General features: G+C 42.2%; 2 protein-coding genes across 15 annotated transcripts in view; one reads left to right on the forward strand and one right to left on the reverse strand.

Annotated features, from left to right (window-relative positions):
- DLGAP1 (DLG associated protein 1) overlaps window positions 1–19,077 on the reverse strand; it is a 945,880-nt gene that overhangs the window by 58,018 nt on the left and 868,785 nt on the right. The gene's annotated exons all lie outside the window — the stretch shown is intronic.
- LOC119511167 (predicted GPI-anchored protein 58) overlaps window positions 9,667–19,077 on the forward strand; it is a 92,253-nt gene continuing 82,842 nt past the window's right edge. For all 5 annotated transcript variants that reach the window (XR_005212167.1, XR_005212168.1, XM_037805647.1 and 2 more), the window contains exons 1-2: window positions 9,667–9,816; window positions 9,902–10,066. Coding sequence is in view for 3 of the 5 variants with exons in the window: in XM_037805647.1 (XP_037661575.1) it covers window positions 9,671–9,816; window positions 9,902–10,066 (311 nt within the window). In the remaining 2 variants the exon portion in view is untranslated. The remainder of the gene's footprint in view (window positions 9,817–9,901; window positions 10,067–19,077) is intronic.

Consider the following 19,077-nt stretch of genomic DNA (forward strand, 5'->3'; position numbering starts at 1 on the left):
ACATATTTGTTTTCAGCTTTGCATTTGTGGAGCATGATTAAGGAAAAGAATGACAGAAAAAGAGTTGAGTTACCAATTGGGAATTCCTTGGAAACAAACTATTCCATAGCCAGATTTCTCATGATTTTTTGCTTCGTCTCCCTGGAAAGCATTTTGACTGAGGAGAAAGAAAAAAGAATGAAGAAGAGTGAACATAGCCTGAGGAATCTGCAGCAGTCCCAAAAGGAGAAGAAAGAGAGAAAGGAGGAGAGAGACTATTCAAGAAAATAATGAAGGACATGAAAATACCCATCCAAGAAAATCAACAAATTCCAAACAACATAAACCCAAATAGACCTGTGCTGTGGCATATTATAATCAGACTGTTGAATGCCAAAAAGGAGGAGAGAATGCAAATGCTGAAAGCCACAAGAGAGAAGCAATGCGTCACGTACAAGGGATCCTCAATAAGATTAAGTACTGATTTCTCATCAGAAACCATGGAGGCAAGAAGGCAGTGGGATGACATATTTGATGTACTGAAAGAAAACAACTGCCAACCAAGAATTCTATATCTGGCAAAACTGTCTTTCAAAAATGAGGGGGGGAGATTAAGCCATTCCCAGGTAAACAAAAGCTGAGGGAGCCCATCACCACTCAACCGGCCCTACAGGAGATGCTAGAGAGTTCTGCAGGTTGACAGGAAAGCACAACAGAAAATGGATCAAAGTCACATGAAGGAATAAAGATCTCTGGTGAGGATAACAACATGGGTAAATATAAATGCCAGTACCCTTGTTTTTTTGGTTTGTAACTTCACTTTTTACTTTTTAGGGGATCTAAAAGGCAAACCCTTAAAATGTAGTGATAAATCAGTGGTTTTGGACTCATAACTTGTAAACATGTAATTTATGACAAGAACTGTATAAAGGTGGGGGGGGGCGTGGAGGAGTAGAGGAACATGGTTTGTGCATACTATTGAAGTTAAGTTGGTATCAAAGTAGATAAGAGTGTTATAGATTAAGGATGTTAAATTTAAGCCCCATGGTAATGGCAAAGAAAATACCAGAGAACATGGAAACTCATGGAGACAGAAATTACAGTACAGGTTGCCAGGGGTAGGGAGAATGGGGAGTTAGTGCATAATGGGTGTAGGGTTTCTGTTTGGGGAGATGGGAAAGTCTTAGTAATGGAAGGTGGTGAGGATACCACAACATAGTGAATGTGATTAATCCCACTGAACAGTGTGCTTGGGAGTGGTTGTGATGAGGTTTATGCTGTATATATGTTCCAAAAATTAAAAAAAAAAAAAAAGCACCAACTAAAGAGACAATGACAATTAAATGCAATACATGATCCTGGATGTCATATAACAAGGGAGGAGAAAAGGCTCAAAGGGACATTAGTAGGACATATGAAAAAATTGGAATTTAGACTTTAAGCTTCATATTATTAAATTGCTTGAACTTGATAACTGCACTTAAGTGGTTACAAAAGTGAATATCCTTGCTTTTTAGGAAATTCACATTAAATGCTGTATTAAGTGTTTAATGAACATTATGTATTTGTCTATCGATAAATAGAGAATGAAACAGCAAATGTGACAAAAAAATTAAAATTGGATGTGGGTTTCTGGGGGATAGGGGTACGCTGGAGTTCTCTATATGGGGTTTGTATTATTTTTAACTGTCCTGTAAAGTTTAACATTTCAAAATAAAAAGTTGAAGGAAAAAAACAACTTGAACCATTGCATTTCCATCACTTTCCCCCCAACCTCAGGCTCCCACTCTGTAACTTTCCCACTCACAATGGGCATTACTGTTGTTACTTCCAATCCAGCAGACCTGTTCCCTTAGTTACAAGTTCTTTCTGATGATTTAGCTGCCTCTCAGGCCATCTCACTTCGTTTCAATATTTAAAAAGTTTTCTGAGGCTACGCAAAGGAAACATCCTATAATGAACACTAAACAAAAGGATCCCATTAGGCTGTTCTGCTGTTCCACTGCCCTGTGTCTTAGAGTCATTTCCTTAACCATAAAAGACATAGGGACAGTAATGTTTCCCTACTTCCCAGGGATGTATGAGAATGAAGGAAAAAGCAAACTAAAAATGTCACATGACAGTATAATATGTGTTCAGGAAGGAGGTGTGTGTGTGTCATATAAATAATATAAAAGTAGTAACCTTTCAATTATCCAGGATGGATGATCAACAGAGGCTCATCCCAGGAAACTTTACATCTTAGCTTACTGCATGAAAGCCAGGTCTTGAACTTTTGAACAGGGTTCGGCAGTAAGCAGCCCAACTGCCCATTTTTTAGCTAAGGCTCCAACGCAGTAAGGTGACTAGTCAGAGATGACAGTGTCTGCAAGGTGCAAAGCCAGAAGCAGAACACAGCTTCCCAGCAACCCACTCTCAGGTTCCTTCCAGAAGGCCACAGAGAAGCTTCAGGCTAAGTAATGTAAACACATGCACTGATGAATTTGATCTCACTCAATTTAGTTTCGTGCATCTTGACCACCATGAAACTAGCTTCTGGTCCCCAGGAAGGTTTGAGGGACAGTAACCTTGCAGGGGATGATGCTCTGCCATTCATCTGAAGACTCAGAGTGGGGGGAGGGAGGAGGCAGTCATATTTAGAGAGAAGTCTATTCTAATCTAATGGAACTACACCATTATATTACTTCTCCTAATACAAGTCTCTACAATGTGAACTCATTGTTTTGTTCAAAATAGATTCAAAGGGAGCTTGTTGCTGCAAGGAGAGGCTAAACCTGCTTATAATTGTGCCCAAGAGTCTCCCCGAGTGCCTCTTTGTTGCTCAGATGTGGCCCTCTCTCTCTCTAACTAAGCCACCTCGGCGGGTGATCTCGCTGCCATCCCCCTACATGGGACCTGACTCCCAGGGGTATAAATCTCCCTGGCAATGCAGGATATGACTCCTGGGGATGAATCTGGACCCGGCATCGTGGGATTGGGAACATCTTGTTGACCAAAAGGGGGATGCGAAATGAAACAAAATAAAGCTTCAGTGGCTGAGAGGTTTCAAATGGAATTGAGAGGTCACTCTGGTGGACATTCTTATGCACTATATAGATAACACTGTTTGGGTTTTAATATATTGGAATAGCTAGAAGTAAATACCTGAAACTACCAAACTCCAACCCAGTAGCCTTGACTCTTGAAGATGACTGTATAACAATGTAGCTTACAAGGGGTGACAGTGTGACCATGAAAACCCTGTGGATCACACTCCCTTTATCCAGCGTATGGATGGATGAGTAGAAAAATGAAGACAAAACATAAATGAAAAATAGGGTGGGATAGGGGGGCGATTTGGGCGTTCTTTTTTTATTTTTATTTTTTATTCTGATTCTGATTCTTTCTGGTGGTAAGGAAAATGTTCAAAAATGGATTGGGTGGATGTGTAGAAAAGTAGGGGAAGCAAACAAACAGACAAAGGTACCCAGTGTTCTTTTTTACTTCAATTGCTCTTTTTCACTCTAATTATTATTCTTGTTATTTTTGTGTGTGTGCTAATGAAGGTGTCAGGGATTGATTTAGGTGATGAATGTACAACTATGTAATGGTACTGTAAACAATCGAAAGTACAATTTGTTTTGTATGACTGCGTGGTATGTGAATATATCTCAATAAAATGATGATTAAAAAAAAAAATGGATTGGGGTGATGAATGTACAACTATAAGATGGTACTGTGAACAGCTGATTGTACCATGGATGATAGTATGGTATGTGAATATATCTCAATAAAACTGAATTTTAAAAAAAAAATGGATTCACAGGGCATTTGGCTCAATCATATTCCAAAGAAACTAAACAACAGATTCCATCATCCAACGTACGATGTTTTGGATTATTTATTGCTGATGGTTAGCAACCCCTGGTTTCCTCTTCCCATGTGGATAGTCAAAACTGGCCAGTGCAGCCAAAGAGTATCACTTCATTTGCTACAATATGCAGTATAAATTCTGCCATGATGCGATTAAGTGTGATATTTCCAGGGTTATGACTAGATTTGGGGACCTGAACCTTTCAACTAACTGTCCATGCACTCCAGGGGCAAAATGCAAATTGGTGCCACCTGGTGGCTGTCGTCAGCTCCACTTGGATATCGATTGGGATAACTCTGGCTACCATGATAAGCTGGCCCTTCCAGGACAGCAGGGGCAATGCTAGAAATCTAAAAATCTAATGGGGTTAGACTGAGCAGGGAGAATCCTGGGGACATGGCTTCCCCAACAGGCTGGCCCAACCTCACTTCACAAAGGAGATAAGAATTTGAACTTGCTTCACTTTGAAAAAGGATGCTGAACAGAGGCAGGGGCCATTTGCCATGGGGTTATTTTGTAGGATTTTTTAATGAGGTTTTACTGCAGTGTGAAGCTTGGCACATCCTGCTGGAGTCCAACTCAAAGAAACATAGTCAAGTCATCAAATAGGAATGTTTAAAGAACTCAAACCTTTTAAGACTGCCTCTTGATGGAGAGGAAAGGGGATTCAAATTATAAATCACAGTTCTCACAAGGCTCATCCTTCATTCTCCAAATCTTCTGTACCTTGAGGCTGCTTCAGATGCTCATTCAACTACCCCTTCCCACACCATTTTTTTCTTTCAGCAAGACTCTTTCCTAGCTTTCAGGGTAAGCCCTAAATCTTTTCTTCTCTCCTTTCTCTCCTAAGGGTAATTTTTAAAATTCTACTCTTGCAATTCTGCGCCACAAATAATTCAGAATTCACTGACAAGGTCCCAGTGCTGGGAGGCATGTGGTAGACTGAGGTCCAAGGAAGGGGAAACACAAGCTAATAAATCTTGTCTGGTCAAAACAGAAAGAGAAAATGCAGGGCTAATATACAGTTAGTGAAACACCTGACTTGGGAGTAATATTATCCAAAAGACTGATTTAAAAATTCAAGTGCTCCTTTTATTTAAGTGGAACTCAAAAAAGAAAGTTGTATTTTAATCATTATTGTTGCTTTCTTTTGCCCTAATATGTTTATTTGATCATTTCAAATAAATATTTTCCCCTTTCCCTGGTTCGTGATATACCACCCAGCTAAAAGTAAGATTCATCCACTTATAAGTTGAAAGCTATCAGTCGAAGAGACCCATCCATTTACAAAAAGAGTCAGCAGGAAAAGAGAACCAGCTTTCAGCTGCAACGTTTTCATTCAGATCATACTGTAGAGAGCAGAAGGATTAGAGCTTGGTTTTTATGTTTGAGTTAGGAAGTTATGGATAAAACAAACGACAACAAATTCCTATTGTTTCCGCTTCCAGCTGACTATTTTATATTGTTTACTTTTACATAAAATGATAATGCCAGTGTTGCAAGCCTTAGAAGGCCTGTGCCAGGAATTATTTAATTCTGTAGTGGTGCAGGTTTTCTGGAAAAATCTCTAGACTCCCTTATGCCTCTGGTTTTCCTTTGTGGTCAAGAACACACACCTGTCAGGTGGTCACAAAATGTATGTGGGATCACACCCACTTTTGGTATCTTCTTAATAATTTATTACCGGATAAGCTAATGGGTCACAGATCCATTAGCTGTTGACTGAATTTTAGAAATTCTTTCAAATATGAGTAACAAGCCCATAAGGAACTACAAATAAAAACACGATATAACAAAAGAATTCCAAACTTACATGTATACAGTTATACAGTAGTCAAACACCAGCGTTTCGATGTCAACGTGTTCTCCTGGGTTGTCTTATTAACCACAAAGCAAGCTGTGATTTGATCGGCCTTCAGAAGCAGGCTTCTAAGCAGAGCACATGGCAAGAGCACCCTTGGATTTGCTTTAAGTTGTATCTGATGATCTGACAGACCACCAGACCATCTAACCATCAGTGAGCTGAACCATCAGAGAGAGAAAGGGGCTGCCTCTGCCCAAGGGCTGCTGAGAGCAGAGATCTCCTGATGTTAAACTGCGGTTCATCTGGTTGGAAGCACCCTCAGCCCTCAAAAGGAATTGCTTTATTAAGAAGATTTTAAAAATCTAAAGAGGTTAACTGTGGTGTGTGAAACTGGCTTCTACCAACTTGCTAGAACTGGTTGTGTACATCTCTTCTTAATTCCAGTTGGCCTTGGTGGGAGTACGTATACTATGGGAACTGGCAAATGAATCGGTTTCCCTTGGAAAGCTGGCTGTTAACCTCTTCCAGCACACCACGGTGCAGAGTGTGGCACGACTCAGAGTGTGGTCTGTCTAACGGTGGCAGATCACAAACTATTTGATACAGTGCATGGGGAAATACGCTATGAAAATCAACAGTAAGCTTTTGGAAACTTTTTTAGCTGTCTTACAGAGTATTTTGTAAGTCTGTTGAATATAAAGAATTTTATGAGTTTTTTGTTTGTTTGTTTTAATTTCTACTTTCTAGTAATTCATTTTTACCAGACTATAATTCTGACACACTGGGTATCAAAAAAAAATTTTTTTTAAACCAAACTGGTTCTTTACCAGAGAAAGTTTGAGAAGCAATGGTATATGGTGGTGATGGTGGCACAACATTGTGAACGTAATTAACAGCACTGAATTATATATCTGGATATGGTTTAAAGGGAAAATTTTAGGTTGTAAATTTGTTACTAGAATAAAAAAATGTAAAAACAACCAGAGGACTGAACAACACAGTGAACCCTAATGTAAACCATGGACTATAGCTAATAATATAATTATAAAAATATTCTTTTCATCAACCGTAACACATGTGCCACACTAAGGCAAGGTGTTAATAACAGGGTGGCATATGGAAACGCTGTATTTTATGCATGATTTTTCTGTAAGCTCACCACTTCTCTGAAAAAAAAGAGAACAGGGCAGAGGTACTGCATGTGAGTTTAAGAACTTGTCAGAGAGCTAAATGGAAACTACAGGCTACTTTAGAAAGCAAAACGATGTGAAGAGGCCAAAGGAAGAGAAGGAATGTGGAAGGACCAAAACTTGGGATGTAAAGCATCTGCTGCAAAAACAGAGGGTGGGAAAGACTGAACTCCCGGGGCTGAAGCCGGGCGAGCTCCCATTTCTAAGAAGCACCCGTGAGCAAAGGCACCATCGGGAACCACAGAAGGCAAAGCGGGGCTCCGGTTCATTCCCGGCACGCTGGTTAGGAGGAAATTGCAGGGTGCTCAGACAAGAGAAAAAACATCTGAGGAGGACTGGTTTAAGGACAGATTTTAGTGTGGGAGAGAAGGCAGCTAGAGCGGTTTTCAATGATTTGAGGAGCTGTTGTGTAGATGATGGAATGGACTTGTTCTGCTCTGCGTAAGGCCGTGTTATGGGTTGAATTGTGTCCCCCCACAAAAGATACGTTCAAGTCCTGACCCCCTGCACCTCAGAACGTGAGCTTATTGGAAACAGTCATTGCGGCTGGAATCGGTCAAGTTAAAATGAGTTCACACTGGAATAGGTGGGCCCTTAGCCCAGGACGACTGGTGTGCTTGTAAGAAGAGGGAAAAGAGACAGATGAGAGAGAAGATGCCCAAGGGAGGATGGAGACAAGGATTCAAGGGCTGTCACTGCAAGCCATGGAAATGCCAAGGATTGCTGACAAAGTACCAGAAGCCAGAAAAGGAAAGGAAGGGTTCTCCCTTCCAGGTTAGAAGGGTGCATGGCCCTGCTGACACCTTGATTTCAAACTTCTCCTTCCAAAACTGTGAAACAACACATCTCTGTTGTTTTAAGCCACCTGGTTTGCGCTTCTTTGTTAAGGAGGCCCCAGGATACTAAGACAGGCCCTGAGGCAAACAACAACTGTAAAAGCTACATAAAGAAATAATTCTCTGGTAATCAGATGTCCACAGATGGAATACAGAGACCTTACTAGGTAGTGAGTTCTCTGTCCCTGGAGGAGTTCAAGAACAGAAGAGCCCATCTTTTGGCTGCGAGGTTACAGAAATTATGCAAACATCTGATGGGTGGCTGATCTAGGTGATTCAGTATTCTTTTTAAACTGGAGCTTCTATGGCTTTATGAATATGACTGGAATCTAGAAAAGAATTTGAGAAGCAGGCTCTGTTGAGAGTGATGCTAAATGTCTGAAGAAGGAAGCCAAGAGAGGCGGCCAGGGAAAAGTTATGAGCAGGGCTGTTTGGTAGCAGTGACAAATGCTCTGGCATCTTGGGAGAACATTTTGACACTGTTGAGGATAACGGTGCTAATAGAGAAGTTTGTTGCTGCTTCCTTCCAGTCAAACAGGCCCAGAATTCTGGAATTTACAGTGGACTGGAGACTGTGCTTCGTTTTGTGATGTGCTACGCCCACCAAATGCTAAACAAATGAGTGGTCTGGCACAAACCCAGGCAACAAAAAAAAATGACGAGATGGAAATTAATCCAGACCCTTGACGTGCCATTAGACAATCAACAGCGAGCAAATCCCTCCTCTGTATCGGACACACTGGGTTCAGCATTTAATAAGCCTGGTTTCATTCCTGAGGAAGACATCACTATCCCATTTGACAGCTGGTAATATGAAAGCTCAGAATTACTAAAGCTAATTTTAGAGCTCCTAAGTGGTAGTGTTAGGGTATTCAGGGCTCCCAATCCCATCTCTTCTCATCAATCCAAATGGCCTCTTTCATTTCCCCATCAAACCCTCCATTAAACATTTTACCCAGTAAAGCACTGTGCTTTCCAGTACTCTGCACCTTGCAGGAACTTGTCAAAAGTATGGGGAAGACATGAAACAGGAATGGTCGACAGAGGATGCACCAGTGGCAACTTTAAAAATGTTACAAAAAAAAAGGAGAAACTCAACCAAATAAAATACACATGCAAAAGCTGCCAACTTGTTTCAAGATATTTGTAACTGAGTGTTTACAGGCCACCCAAAGTCTGAGCCTTGCCGAAGGACCCTGTGGGCTAGGGATCTGAGTGACTGAAGGCAGAGACGACGAGAAAGCTGCTGGGGTTGGGGGCTTAAACCCCACTTTCTCTGCCCACACTTGAGAGGGACACAGGGCAATCCCCAGTCTTCTGGTTATTTTTGGCTTAAGGGAGGTGGCTGTGAGGATGAGTTCCACTAAAGCCACCCTCTGAGGACATGACAAAGCTGGCCAGCTAAACCCTCCTCAGCTGAAGTAGATAAAAGCATGCTTGTTTAAGTGTGTAGGGGGAGGAGAGGGAAAGTGGACAGAGAGGGAGGGCTGGGGTAATAACTCTTAGGGTCCCAAGACTCTCCAGTTGGTAGTTACTAGTATTCCAGACACTTCCTAATGCCAGACGAACCCTCCATGCCTGGGCTTGTCTGGGTCAGAGATCTATTCAACTGATAGCAGCCCTCTCTTCTGGGGAGAAGGGATCTTCCAGAGGGCAGCAGCGGTTTCCCTTCTTGCCAAACACAGCATTGTTCTCCGAAGGGAGAAAGAATGGAAAGGTTTGTTTCAGAGTTAAAACTTTTTCTGTCCCTCTCTCTCTCTTTTTTAAGAGGCACCCAAGTTGTTTCAACACGTTGCTACAAAACTTGGGCTTCCTGAGGTGAGGCTGTTTCTCGCACAGAGCATGTACTGTGCAAAATCCAGGGAGGGAGGGATCAGAAAGTTAGAGTCATTAAAAAAAACAACAACAAAAAAAAACAATAAAAAACCACACACAAGATACACCCCAGGCGCTTCATGCCTGGAAATGATGTAAGAGGCAGCCACTCCTCTGCTAGAACAACCAAACAATGCTCCCGCGGCCCAGGGCAGCTGCTCCCAGAATGTCAGCGCCAGCCCGGCTGCAAGAGCTCCAGCCCCACGGAGCCCCAGGACTTTGTGCCGGCCCCGTTCTCGCCCACATTTTCCCCAAACACTCTCAGGAACCTGGCAACAGGTAACATGGCAACCTTTGGCTTAGAAGACGACAAGTGGCATAATTTCAGAGAGCAATTGGGTTTTGTTTTTTTGTTTTTTCAAAGGCAGCGGCCTCTCCCCGCTCCTCCCACCCCGCACCCCGCACCCTGCACCCCTCCCCGGCGCGCTCGACCAAAAGTCAAAGCAAAGTCCGGCTGTCGGCGCCTGCTCGCGAGTGTCCCCTGGCGGTCCCACTTGGAACATCACCGACGTCCCTTGAAGCGGACAAGGTAAGCGGCTGGGGAAGGGGGCGCCCCGAAGACCGCAAAGCCATAAGGCGGACGACTCAAGACTCAGAATCCCTGACTTTTAAATGTATGACCTTAAAAAATTCCGCCTGGACTGTGGGGCTAGGCTCGGAACTATTTTTTGTTTGTTTGTTTTGTTTTTTAAACAGCAGCTAAGGTAGTATTTTTTAAGGTCAGAGTTTAGAGAGCAGAGACTGCTGTAGCTATTTCCACCGTCTTTCCACCCCGCAGTTGGAGCACAGGCTCGGGCAGATGGCCATGAGAATTAATAGCTCAGAAACTTAGGATTGGTGCTGGTGGAGCTTGCATTTTTCCATTTTTTATCTAAAATTGCACTTGGTATGTAGAAAACTATCTCAGGCCAGAAACGCTTCTAATTTCCTTTGCTGGCTCGCGGTGAGTCTATCTGCAAGGATTACTTAGGATTTTCAGACTGCAGGCCCAACTTCATCTTTCATCTCTGCGTGGGGCAAATGCCCACGAAAATGCCAAGGCCAGGGTTTTTAACTTGTCTTCCTCTCAAGTGCCTCTTCAAGGGCTCCTTCTGGAGTAGCCACAGCTGTGAGCTGTGGCCCTCTGGAAAATGTTAATGGGGAACTAAGAAAGGGGTTCCTATCAAAGTAACCGTTCTCTTCATAAGGTTCCATTCATTAAATAAATTAAAGGAAATTAAATGATGTCTGGGGGAAGGTCATTTTAGAAGGTGCAGGGGTAGGACTGAGGTCTGCACCTTCCAGTGTGGACTTTGAATGAAGTTTGGCAAAAAGTTAAATAGTACTAGAAATTGAGGGTTACCATGTGTCAAGCTAGTTATCGGCCTGAAATCGATCATTTCAAAGGGACATCTTGAAAGTACAGACATTTGGATAGTATTTGCCTAGAACTATTTAATATCAAAAGTTAAAAACCTAGGGCTCTGAGTAAGAATCTCTTGACCCACAGCTGAGGTGAGTCAGCGTCCTCACAGAAACAGGCCATGCGTGTTGAAGTCAGGATGCTGAAACCAGGGCTTCCTAATTTGCAAGGCAGGGGGTGCTGCTTCCTGTAGGGAATGTGGTCAGGATTTCAGGGCTCCTTTCCCTGCCCCCAGCCTTTCCAACAGGTGCTACTGAGTCATCATGTGCACAGTGACTGCCCTGGCAGTTGCATCAGTTAGGATTAAATTTCCATTTGTTCCGTTACCTTATGGAGTGATTTCGATCACCGATTCAGCTATATCACTTCCTCTTGGACCCAGGGAATTTTTCTCAACGTTTGTCACGAGTGTGTGTTTTTCACTGTGCCCCTGCCAGGCGTGCAGGTGTTCCTGGGTTGAATGGACTGTTCACAGGAGGGGAAGGTGCAGGGCTGTGGGTCAGGGTGAGCTGGGCCACTCCTCCATTTCAGGCAACCAGCTCTTGTTGAAAGATGGCCTGGGATGGGGCTCGTACCGGGAGCAGGGAAGACAAGTTTTCTTTTGAGCTTCTCATCAACCAGCTTTCATTTCTTGCTAGATGCCCCTTCTCAGCAGCATTTTCCTATATTCTCTGCTAGGTGAATTTTTTTTTTTTTTCTTGACCAGGTGGAGAGAAAGAAATTTGTTAAGGATGTAAGAATCACCAAGGTGGGCACTGAGGTCTGCTTTGGTGCCTCAAACAGCATGTGGCACATAACAGTACCTGGTAAATATCTGCTGTGTGAGGGAATTAATAGAAATGGGAAGAGACTTCCCGAGAAAAAGAAAAAGGGCCTAACAGTCAGGAAGGGAGTCACGGAGCAGAAGGAAAGTGAAGTCTCAGCAAAGCCTTTGCCCTTGACCTTGGGTGTCACAATATAATCTTTCGCTAATGCCCACTTCTGCTTGGCACTGGCTGAGTGCTGGCAAAATTATGACTGGCCAACTTTTGACATGGAGACAATCGGGCAAATGGTGACCTGATTTCAGCTGAAACCAATTGGCCCCATAGATTAGCCATCTAATTTCCTCCACTCTTCTTGCTTGGCTTTCCCCACAGAGTCCAGGCAAATGGCTGGAGGATGGGCCTCCAAATCCAACTGCCCTTTCCCTGATACCGTTGCTTTTTTTCTCCTTATTATTCTTTTGACCTATTATTTGTTGCCCTGTCTGCTTGCCCTATTATTTGTTGCCTTGGATATCTGAGTGCCAAGGAACTTTCTTTATGTGCTGCTCTTATTGCATGAGAATTAGCATCACCTGCCCAATAATCCTCCAAGCCCAGGATAGAAGGAAAACTCTGGGGTAGAATCACCCTCCACAAGCCAACAGGTGATGAGGACTCTCCGGCATGTGGCTGTGTGTCTGGGAAATAAAATAGAGCTCAAGTGTACCTAACGCTGAGGCTGTATGGACTAGCTTATGGTTTCTACATGGGAGGGAGCAGGGTAGCGGGTACACGCCGTTTTGTCTTGCTCCAGAAAGTGAGATGGCGGCGCAGAGTGAGTGGCCTGCTACAAACCAGGCTCCATTGCTTCTAATGAATGTTCGGCCAGGCTAAGTCATACGTGAAACTTCAGGCTGGATTTATGAGTAGCCTCTGCTCTCTGGCACATTCTCTGGGCTTTGGAAAGGTAGACCTTCCGTAAAAGGTGCTTCTGCCTGAAGACATGGCCTGACTTGCAGCAGATGCTTTTGCACAGGGAAACACAATCCCCAACCTGGGAAGGCAGGATGTGTGGGGAAGAAACAAGCAAACGCATCTACTATTTCTTCCTGCAGGTTTCAATATGATGGGTTCTGGGGACCAGGGCCTGTGTAGATAGGCAGTTATCCAACCTGCTGCTTTCCCCTTTCCTTCCTAAAACCCCTCTTTTAAAATAAAAAAAAGGGGGGACAAACTCTCTGGGCTCATCTGTGCAATCAGGGTTTGTATGAGCCCCCTTGGCCCAGAAAGGACACTGGCCTCTTACTGGCATTCAAATGACAGAACAGAACAGGGGTCAACCTCAAGGACAGAGGTGAACTGGCCCTTCCCTCTGCACCATGCTGCAAGTTTGAGTTCAGTACCCCCATCATCCTTTCCTTCCAGTTCCTATTCAATGTACCACTTGACAAATTACATTTAAAATACCACTTTACAGTTAGGAAAGAACTTGTCATTTGGCGAAAGAAAATTAAAATAACCTAGGAAACTGGGGAGAGGCAGTGCTGAAATCTGCATCCATTTAACCTACCCAATCTCCATCCTCTCTTTCTTTGAGTGTTTAATAAACCAGGCGCTTTACCTATAGTCGAATTAAATTCTTAAAACCCACCCTGCAGAGGAGTTTATGATAATCAATTCTGCAGGTGAAACTGAGGCTCAGGGCTTAGGTGTCCCAGGTTTTCCCAGGGGAGAAGTAGGGGTTGGAGACTTCCCCCTTCTCTCTGGAAAAGCTGCTTGATCCTTCAGCTCTTAAGATTCTGCACTGAAACTTGTGAGAACAATGGCTGGGTCCTTCAGCCCTTATCTGAACTTCTTTTGGCCACCTGTGTTTGGAATGCAGCACTTTTTGGATTGTAGGAAGCTGATCTCCATGACACCCCAGTGGGGTGTGGGGTAGCATCTTTCAATCAAGTACTTTTAACAGATCTGCATGGAAACTAGACTAGTCACACTACAAGTCCTTCCAAGATCAGGTTTTGGCGTGCAGATGAAGGCACGATGTGTTTTACACACTGTACTTGGAAACATCCTGTTTTGGGTTTTTACAATAATTGTAATAGGGATGCTAGCCCGGACTTTTCACTGTCCTCTTTCCACAATGTGGAACGATGTCAACATAAATTGGAATGGAGTAGTCCTTACAAATGCAAGCCTGCAAAAGCTGCCTGGGTAGGAGTTTTAACTCATCTCTTTCCATTATTCTGTTTCCCATCCTCTATCCTCTGGCTACAGTCAGTACTTCAGAGATAGCAAAATAAATAAAACCAACATCCTTTAGCTTATTTTTAAATTAGAGGATGGCCCTGTGCTAGGTTCAGGCCCAGCTCCAGGCTACTTAGTAAAGCCCAGAAGACTTACCTAAAGCTTATCAGCAAGGGCACGCATCGTTCCTTAAAGCCACCTAGTGCCTATAGTTTGGAAATAATTTTCAGAAAAGCAAATTTTTATACAAAACTTCAAACCAAAGAGATAACTGAGATGATCCATGTAACATAGTTTGAATTAAAGAATAAACTGACGTTTGGATTGACACGTATGTCAATGTACTGCAGACATAGAGACCGCACTAGAAGTTATTATCTAAAATAAGCACTGCATCGCCTCCTGGTGTCAACCACCACATTCTAATTTTTAAAAAGAATCGTAGAAAGTATATAAAATTCGGATTTTGGGGAATTTCCATTTTCATAAATCAAAGATTTTATTAAGTATCAATTCTCTGAAAAAAGCAACTATATAAAGTTAAAGAGTTTACTTATAATTGCACGAAATGGTTCAAATCTAACAAGCCAGAAGTTGTTGAAAGTACTCTCTGTGTTGTATGTCTGGGACTGACTGAAACGTCCTGCTCACATTATGGAATCGACTCCTGTTTGCAATTTATGCAAAGAATTAGGATTGTTGTATTACAGCTGCTGATAATCCCAGTGGAACAAAGAAGCCAAAACTAAGGTGCAAGGAATGCGGAAAAACTTGAGGCAACTAGAGCTACCCTTTGGCTTGAAATTAACTACCAATAAAGTGTTAGAAAGTGGATCCCAGGGGAAGGGAAGCGTTTTGATGGCCATTGCTCAAGGGTTCAGATCATCTGCAGTTACTGATAACCTTGTCAGGTCTCCAGATAAAGGCCAGCCTTGTCACCCCCAGGCACCTGGCGAGAGGTAATTAAACAGTTGCCTTATCTTCTAAGGGTGGAGTTAGTCAAACCTCAGCTCCCGAGGTAATTATAGTAAACTGAAATGCCTGTCGTTTGCAAAAAAAAAAAAGGGAGCGGGGAGGCTTAAGGCAGGAAATTGTGTTTGTCTCTCTCCTTAGATTTGGAAAAGAAAGAGAGCAGAGCAGTGAGAAGTTTTCCAGGGAGTAAGAAAAACAAGCTGGCTAGACTTCCCTCACCCCGGGTTTACAGGCTGGCTGACAGCTCAGACCCACGTGATGGTCTGGAAAAGAGGCTCAAGCTGATGAAAATCCAAGCAATCTTCTTAGGAGCCTTCCTTTCCAAATGCAAATGACTGAGTCATTGCTTTCCTAAAGAGGGAAGGAAGTTACACTCACACCATGTGACTCATTCATTGCTGTTAGCTCAGGCAGTTGGATGAAAAGTTTTAGCAAAAGCAGCAACAAATCTACTTTAAATACTAGCTCAGTAAGGAGATTCCGCTCTTTCGGGATGAATGCCATCCACACAAAAGAGCCCCTGTTGACATCTCATTTACAATCTCCCCCAGGACACAGACAAGACCATTTCAATAAGCCCGGCTCAGAAACATCTATTGTTGAAAATCTTCAACTAGCAACAGGCAACCACCACTCCCCATTGTTTTGTAAAATAAAAGATTTAGAAGGAGAAGGATTGGGACTGTGGAAGCTATGAAAAGAGGAAGGAAAAAAGTCTGCCCAGATGCTGTCAGAGAGCGTGTGTCAAGAATAAAGTTAATAGTGTTTCCATTTTTCTAAGAAGTGCATAAGAAATGCCTGTTGTGTTTCTGTACTAACGATTGTCAGTTTTAAAGTTGATGCCAAGTTTGTGCATAAAGAAGCTAACTCCTGCCAGCATTTGCTGAACGAACAGCCAAGGCTATATAGTTAACATATTCCCGGCCTTACAAAAGCCTGACTAGCAAATCAAAGCACTAAGGACCAGGTAGGTGAGTCTTGGGGAATGGAGGCTCTATTTGTTTCCCTGGGAACTGACAGTTTGCCTGTTCTTCCCAAGTAGAAATTCCAGGTTCAGGGCTAGAGCCCACTCCTCTCCATTAATGATTTCCTCCTCCCAAACCAACCTTCCCATCCCCACCATTTTGCTTTCTATTTAGTAAATCTTGAACATTTTCTGAAATTATATAATGGAGGAATTAAGAGGTTTTTCTTCAGATCTGCCCTAAATTAAGGGATACATCTGTGTTTAAAAGACATGGTGCATTTCTCAAATGCTCATTACCTTTACCTTCCAAATAGACCTTCCAATTAAAATTGTCTTTGCAAATGAGCCCTTTACCCACCTGGTAGTCAGGCCAAAACTTAAGGTGTTATCTTTTAATTCCTTTGGGTCCTACACTTCTCAAATCCCTCTGGGATCATGCCACATCATTCTATCCACCTTTCTGCTCCCTTAGATCTGACTACTATATCCTCTCTGGATTATCAGCAACTCCCTAACTCAATATTTCTCAAACTGCTTGTGACTTATTAATGGGTCGTGAGAACAACTCAGGTGGGTCCCTACAGTTTCAGCATTTAAAAAATGAAATAATTGAAATAAAAGATATTAGGGTACATCATACATAGGTAAAGTATGTATGTGTCAGTATATATACTGGGCAACAGGTAAAAGGTATTTTGTTTGTCAAAATATTTTGAGAAATACTTTTCTAATTGATCTCCCTGGGTCTAGGCTTGTCCCTGCTTCCAAATTGTCTTACACATTTAGAGCAAGAGTTGAAACAGAAAAGATTCTGTCACTGTCCAATTTACAATCAGTGTCTGCCCTTAACAGAGCCTCCCACCTAGAGTTAGGAGATTAAGAGTGACTTGGTTTCTTCTCACCTTTCAAGTGCCACCCTCTGGAACCACTTTAACTTTTAGTTATCCAGGGGATCAGATTGGGTCTCTTTCTTGGACTTTGCATAATGCAATCCCCTCTTCGGGATTTTCTTCCTTCCTCTTTCTCCTTCAGGTATCTGCTTAGGCATCACCTTTTTCAGGAAGACTCCTGGGAAGTCCTTCCAGATGTCTCTCCTTGTTCTCAGCAGAATACACTTTCTGCCCGACAGAGCAGTTATTCATTCATAATTATCTGCTCACTTCCCTGCTAGACTTTGAGCCCTATGAGATCTTGGCATTGTGTTTTGAAGTTAAATTACCTTTACCTAGCACACTTTCTGGCACCAAGTGGGTATTTGGTAAATATTTGTTGGGTGAATGTTGTTGAGATCAAATGTTCCACATCTTATGCAGTTCACATTTCTTTCCTGCAAACCAATTTGGGTAGTTGTTATAAAGTATCTCATCTCACTTTCTCAAAGCTTTAGTTTTCATTCTTTTTTACTTCAATATCTTCTGTTCATTTGCTCTTCAAGCATGACCTACTTACTTTTCAATGCACTGTACTCTTCAAAATCAGATTTTCAAATGCACTGTAATTTTCAAATGTACTGTACTCTTAAAAATCAAAATAATAAAAGGTGGAGAAAGCTGTTGGACTTCTGTTCTATTACTCTTTCTGAATCTCAGATTCCTCATATTTAAAAGGAGAGGTGGAACTCAGTATTCTCAGTGTTAGATTAGATCTAACACTCTGGTCCTGAACGGTCTCGTTTTAAGGACCAGAGAAGTTAAGTAACTTTCCCAAGGTCAAACAGCTTTTCAATGACAGGAAATTGTTGGCCTTTCTATTGATTTTAAAAAGCAAGCAGCAAACAAAAACAAGTTTATCCAGGAAAATGATAATGCCACTAATAAGTCTGTGTGAAAGAGAATTCATAAAATTAAAGAAAAGGGGGACTTAAAAAAAATAATCTATAATGGATTGCTGTCTGGCCAAGTCCAAAGATTTTTTAAAACATTATCACTGCTGTTTGCTAAAAGGAGAGACATTCGGATTTCCTTTTAAAAAGTGAAAGTGCAAAATTAAAGAATTTGGCTCTTTCTGATCCTTTGGAGCAGACAAAACCTGGAAGATGACAGCCTGAACATCCTAAAGGCTTTTTAGTGCCAAGGCCCCAGGCATCAGTAAGGACTCTCAAGAAGAATGCTGCAACTAACCAAGATGACATTTGGCCTCAGTTCTTTTGAGCCCTTCCTCCATCCTTCCCTGGTCTCAGAACTACCCTAAGGAATTCCTTACTGTCAAGGACAGGCTTGGATTATTTACTTAGGTTATACAGTTTGGGTTTTGATAACCTGCCCTATAAAGCTGAAAGTCGACAAACTGAAATACCATCGGTGGTACTATTTATTTTTTCTCCTAATATAGTAGGTTGTGTAACACTGACTTTTTAAATATAATATTAAAACTGTAAGCAAGCAGGAAATTGTAAAGTAGGCTTAAAATGTAACCTTCAAAGCTGGAAGCAGGCTATAATGGAGGCTCTTACTCTCACAAAGGAGCAATATGTAAGTGTAAAGTCTGAAGCAGTATGTAAATGTAAAGTCTGCACCCAGATTTGAATAAGCATTCATCTATGGTCCCCAGGCCTCCCAGATACGAATAAAGTCTTTTCATTTATCTCCTGGAGGCACTTTTCCCAGGTATCACCTAGTTCCTGAAGAAAACAGGAAATAACTAAATTACTGAAGTTCTCCAAACCTGTTACAAGTTAACTAAAATGATTAACTCTCTTTGTCTCTAATGGGTTTAGCCAATTAAAGAATCACTTTGGGGAGACGGCCCCAAATCTCCCAGATATAGATAACCCTTTATCTATGTAAGTCTATCATTCTTGTTGCATGTTAATTAAATGATTAACTCTCTCTGTCTCATGGGTATAAAAACCAGTTGAAGAAACACTTGGGGGAGGCTGATTTGGGAAAGCTTCCCCTGTCCTCCTGCCTTTGTAAATAAACCCTCTTTTCCTTCTCTGCCTGGTTTGGTGTGACTTCTATTGGCTGCTCCGAGTGAGGAACCCAGATTTGGGAAGTGCCCCTTCTGCAGTCGTTCTTTATAAGTCATGTTATGCATCTGCTTTGCTGCATTTTTCCCCCTCTACACTGGCGAGCCAGTAACTTGCTTTTGACAGAAATTTTGAAACAAAATTAAGGTAAGAAGAAATTGACTTGCGAATGCATTTTTAGAAAGAAAAAAAAGTCACTGCACTTACTACCAGGACTCTGAAAAACTATCCACACAAAGAT

Source organism: Choloepus didactylus, chromosome 16 (genome assembly GCF_015220235.1).
Source record: "Choloepus didactylus isolate mChoDid1 chromosome 16, mChoDid1.pri, whole genome shotgun sequence".
Taxonomy (NCBI): Eukaryota; Metazoa; Chordata; class Mammalia; order Pilosa; family Megalonychidae; genus Choloepus; species Choloepus didactylus.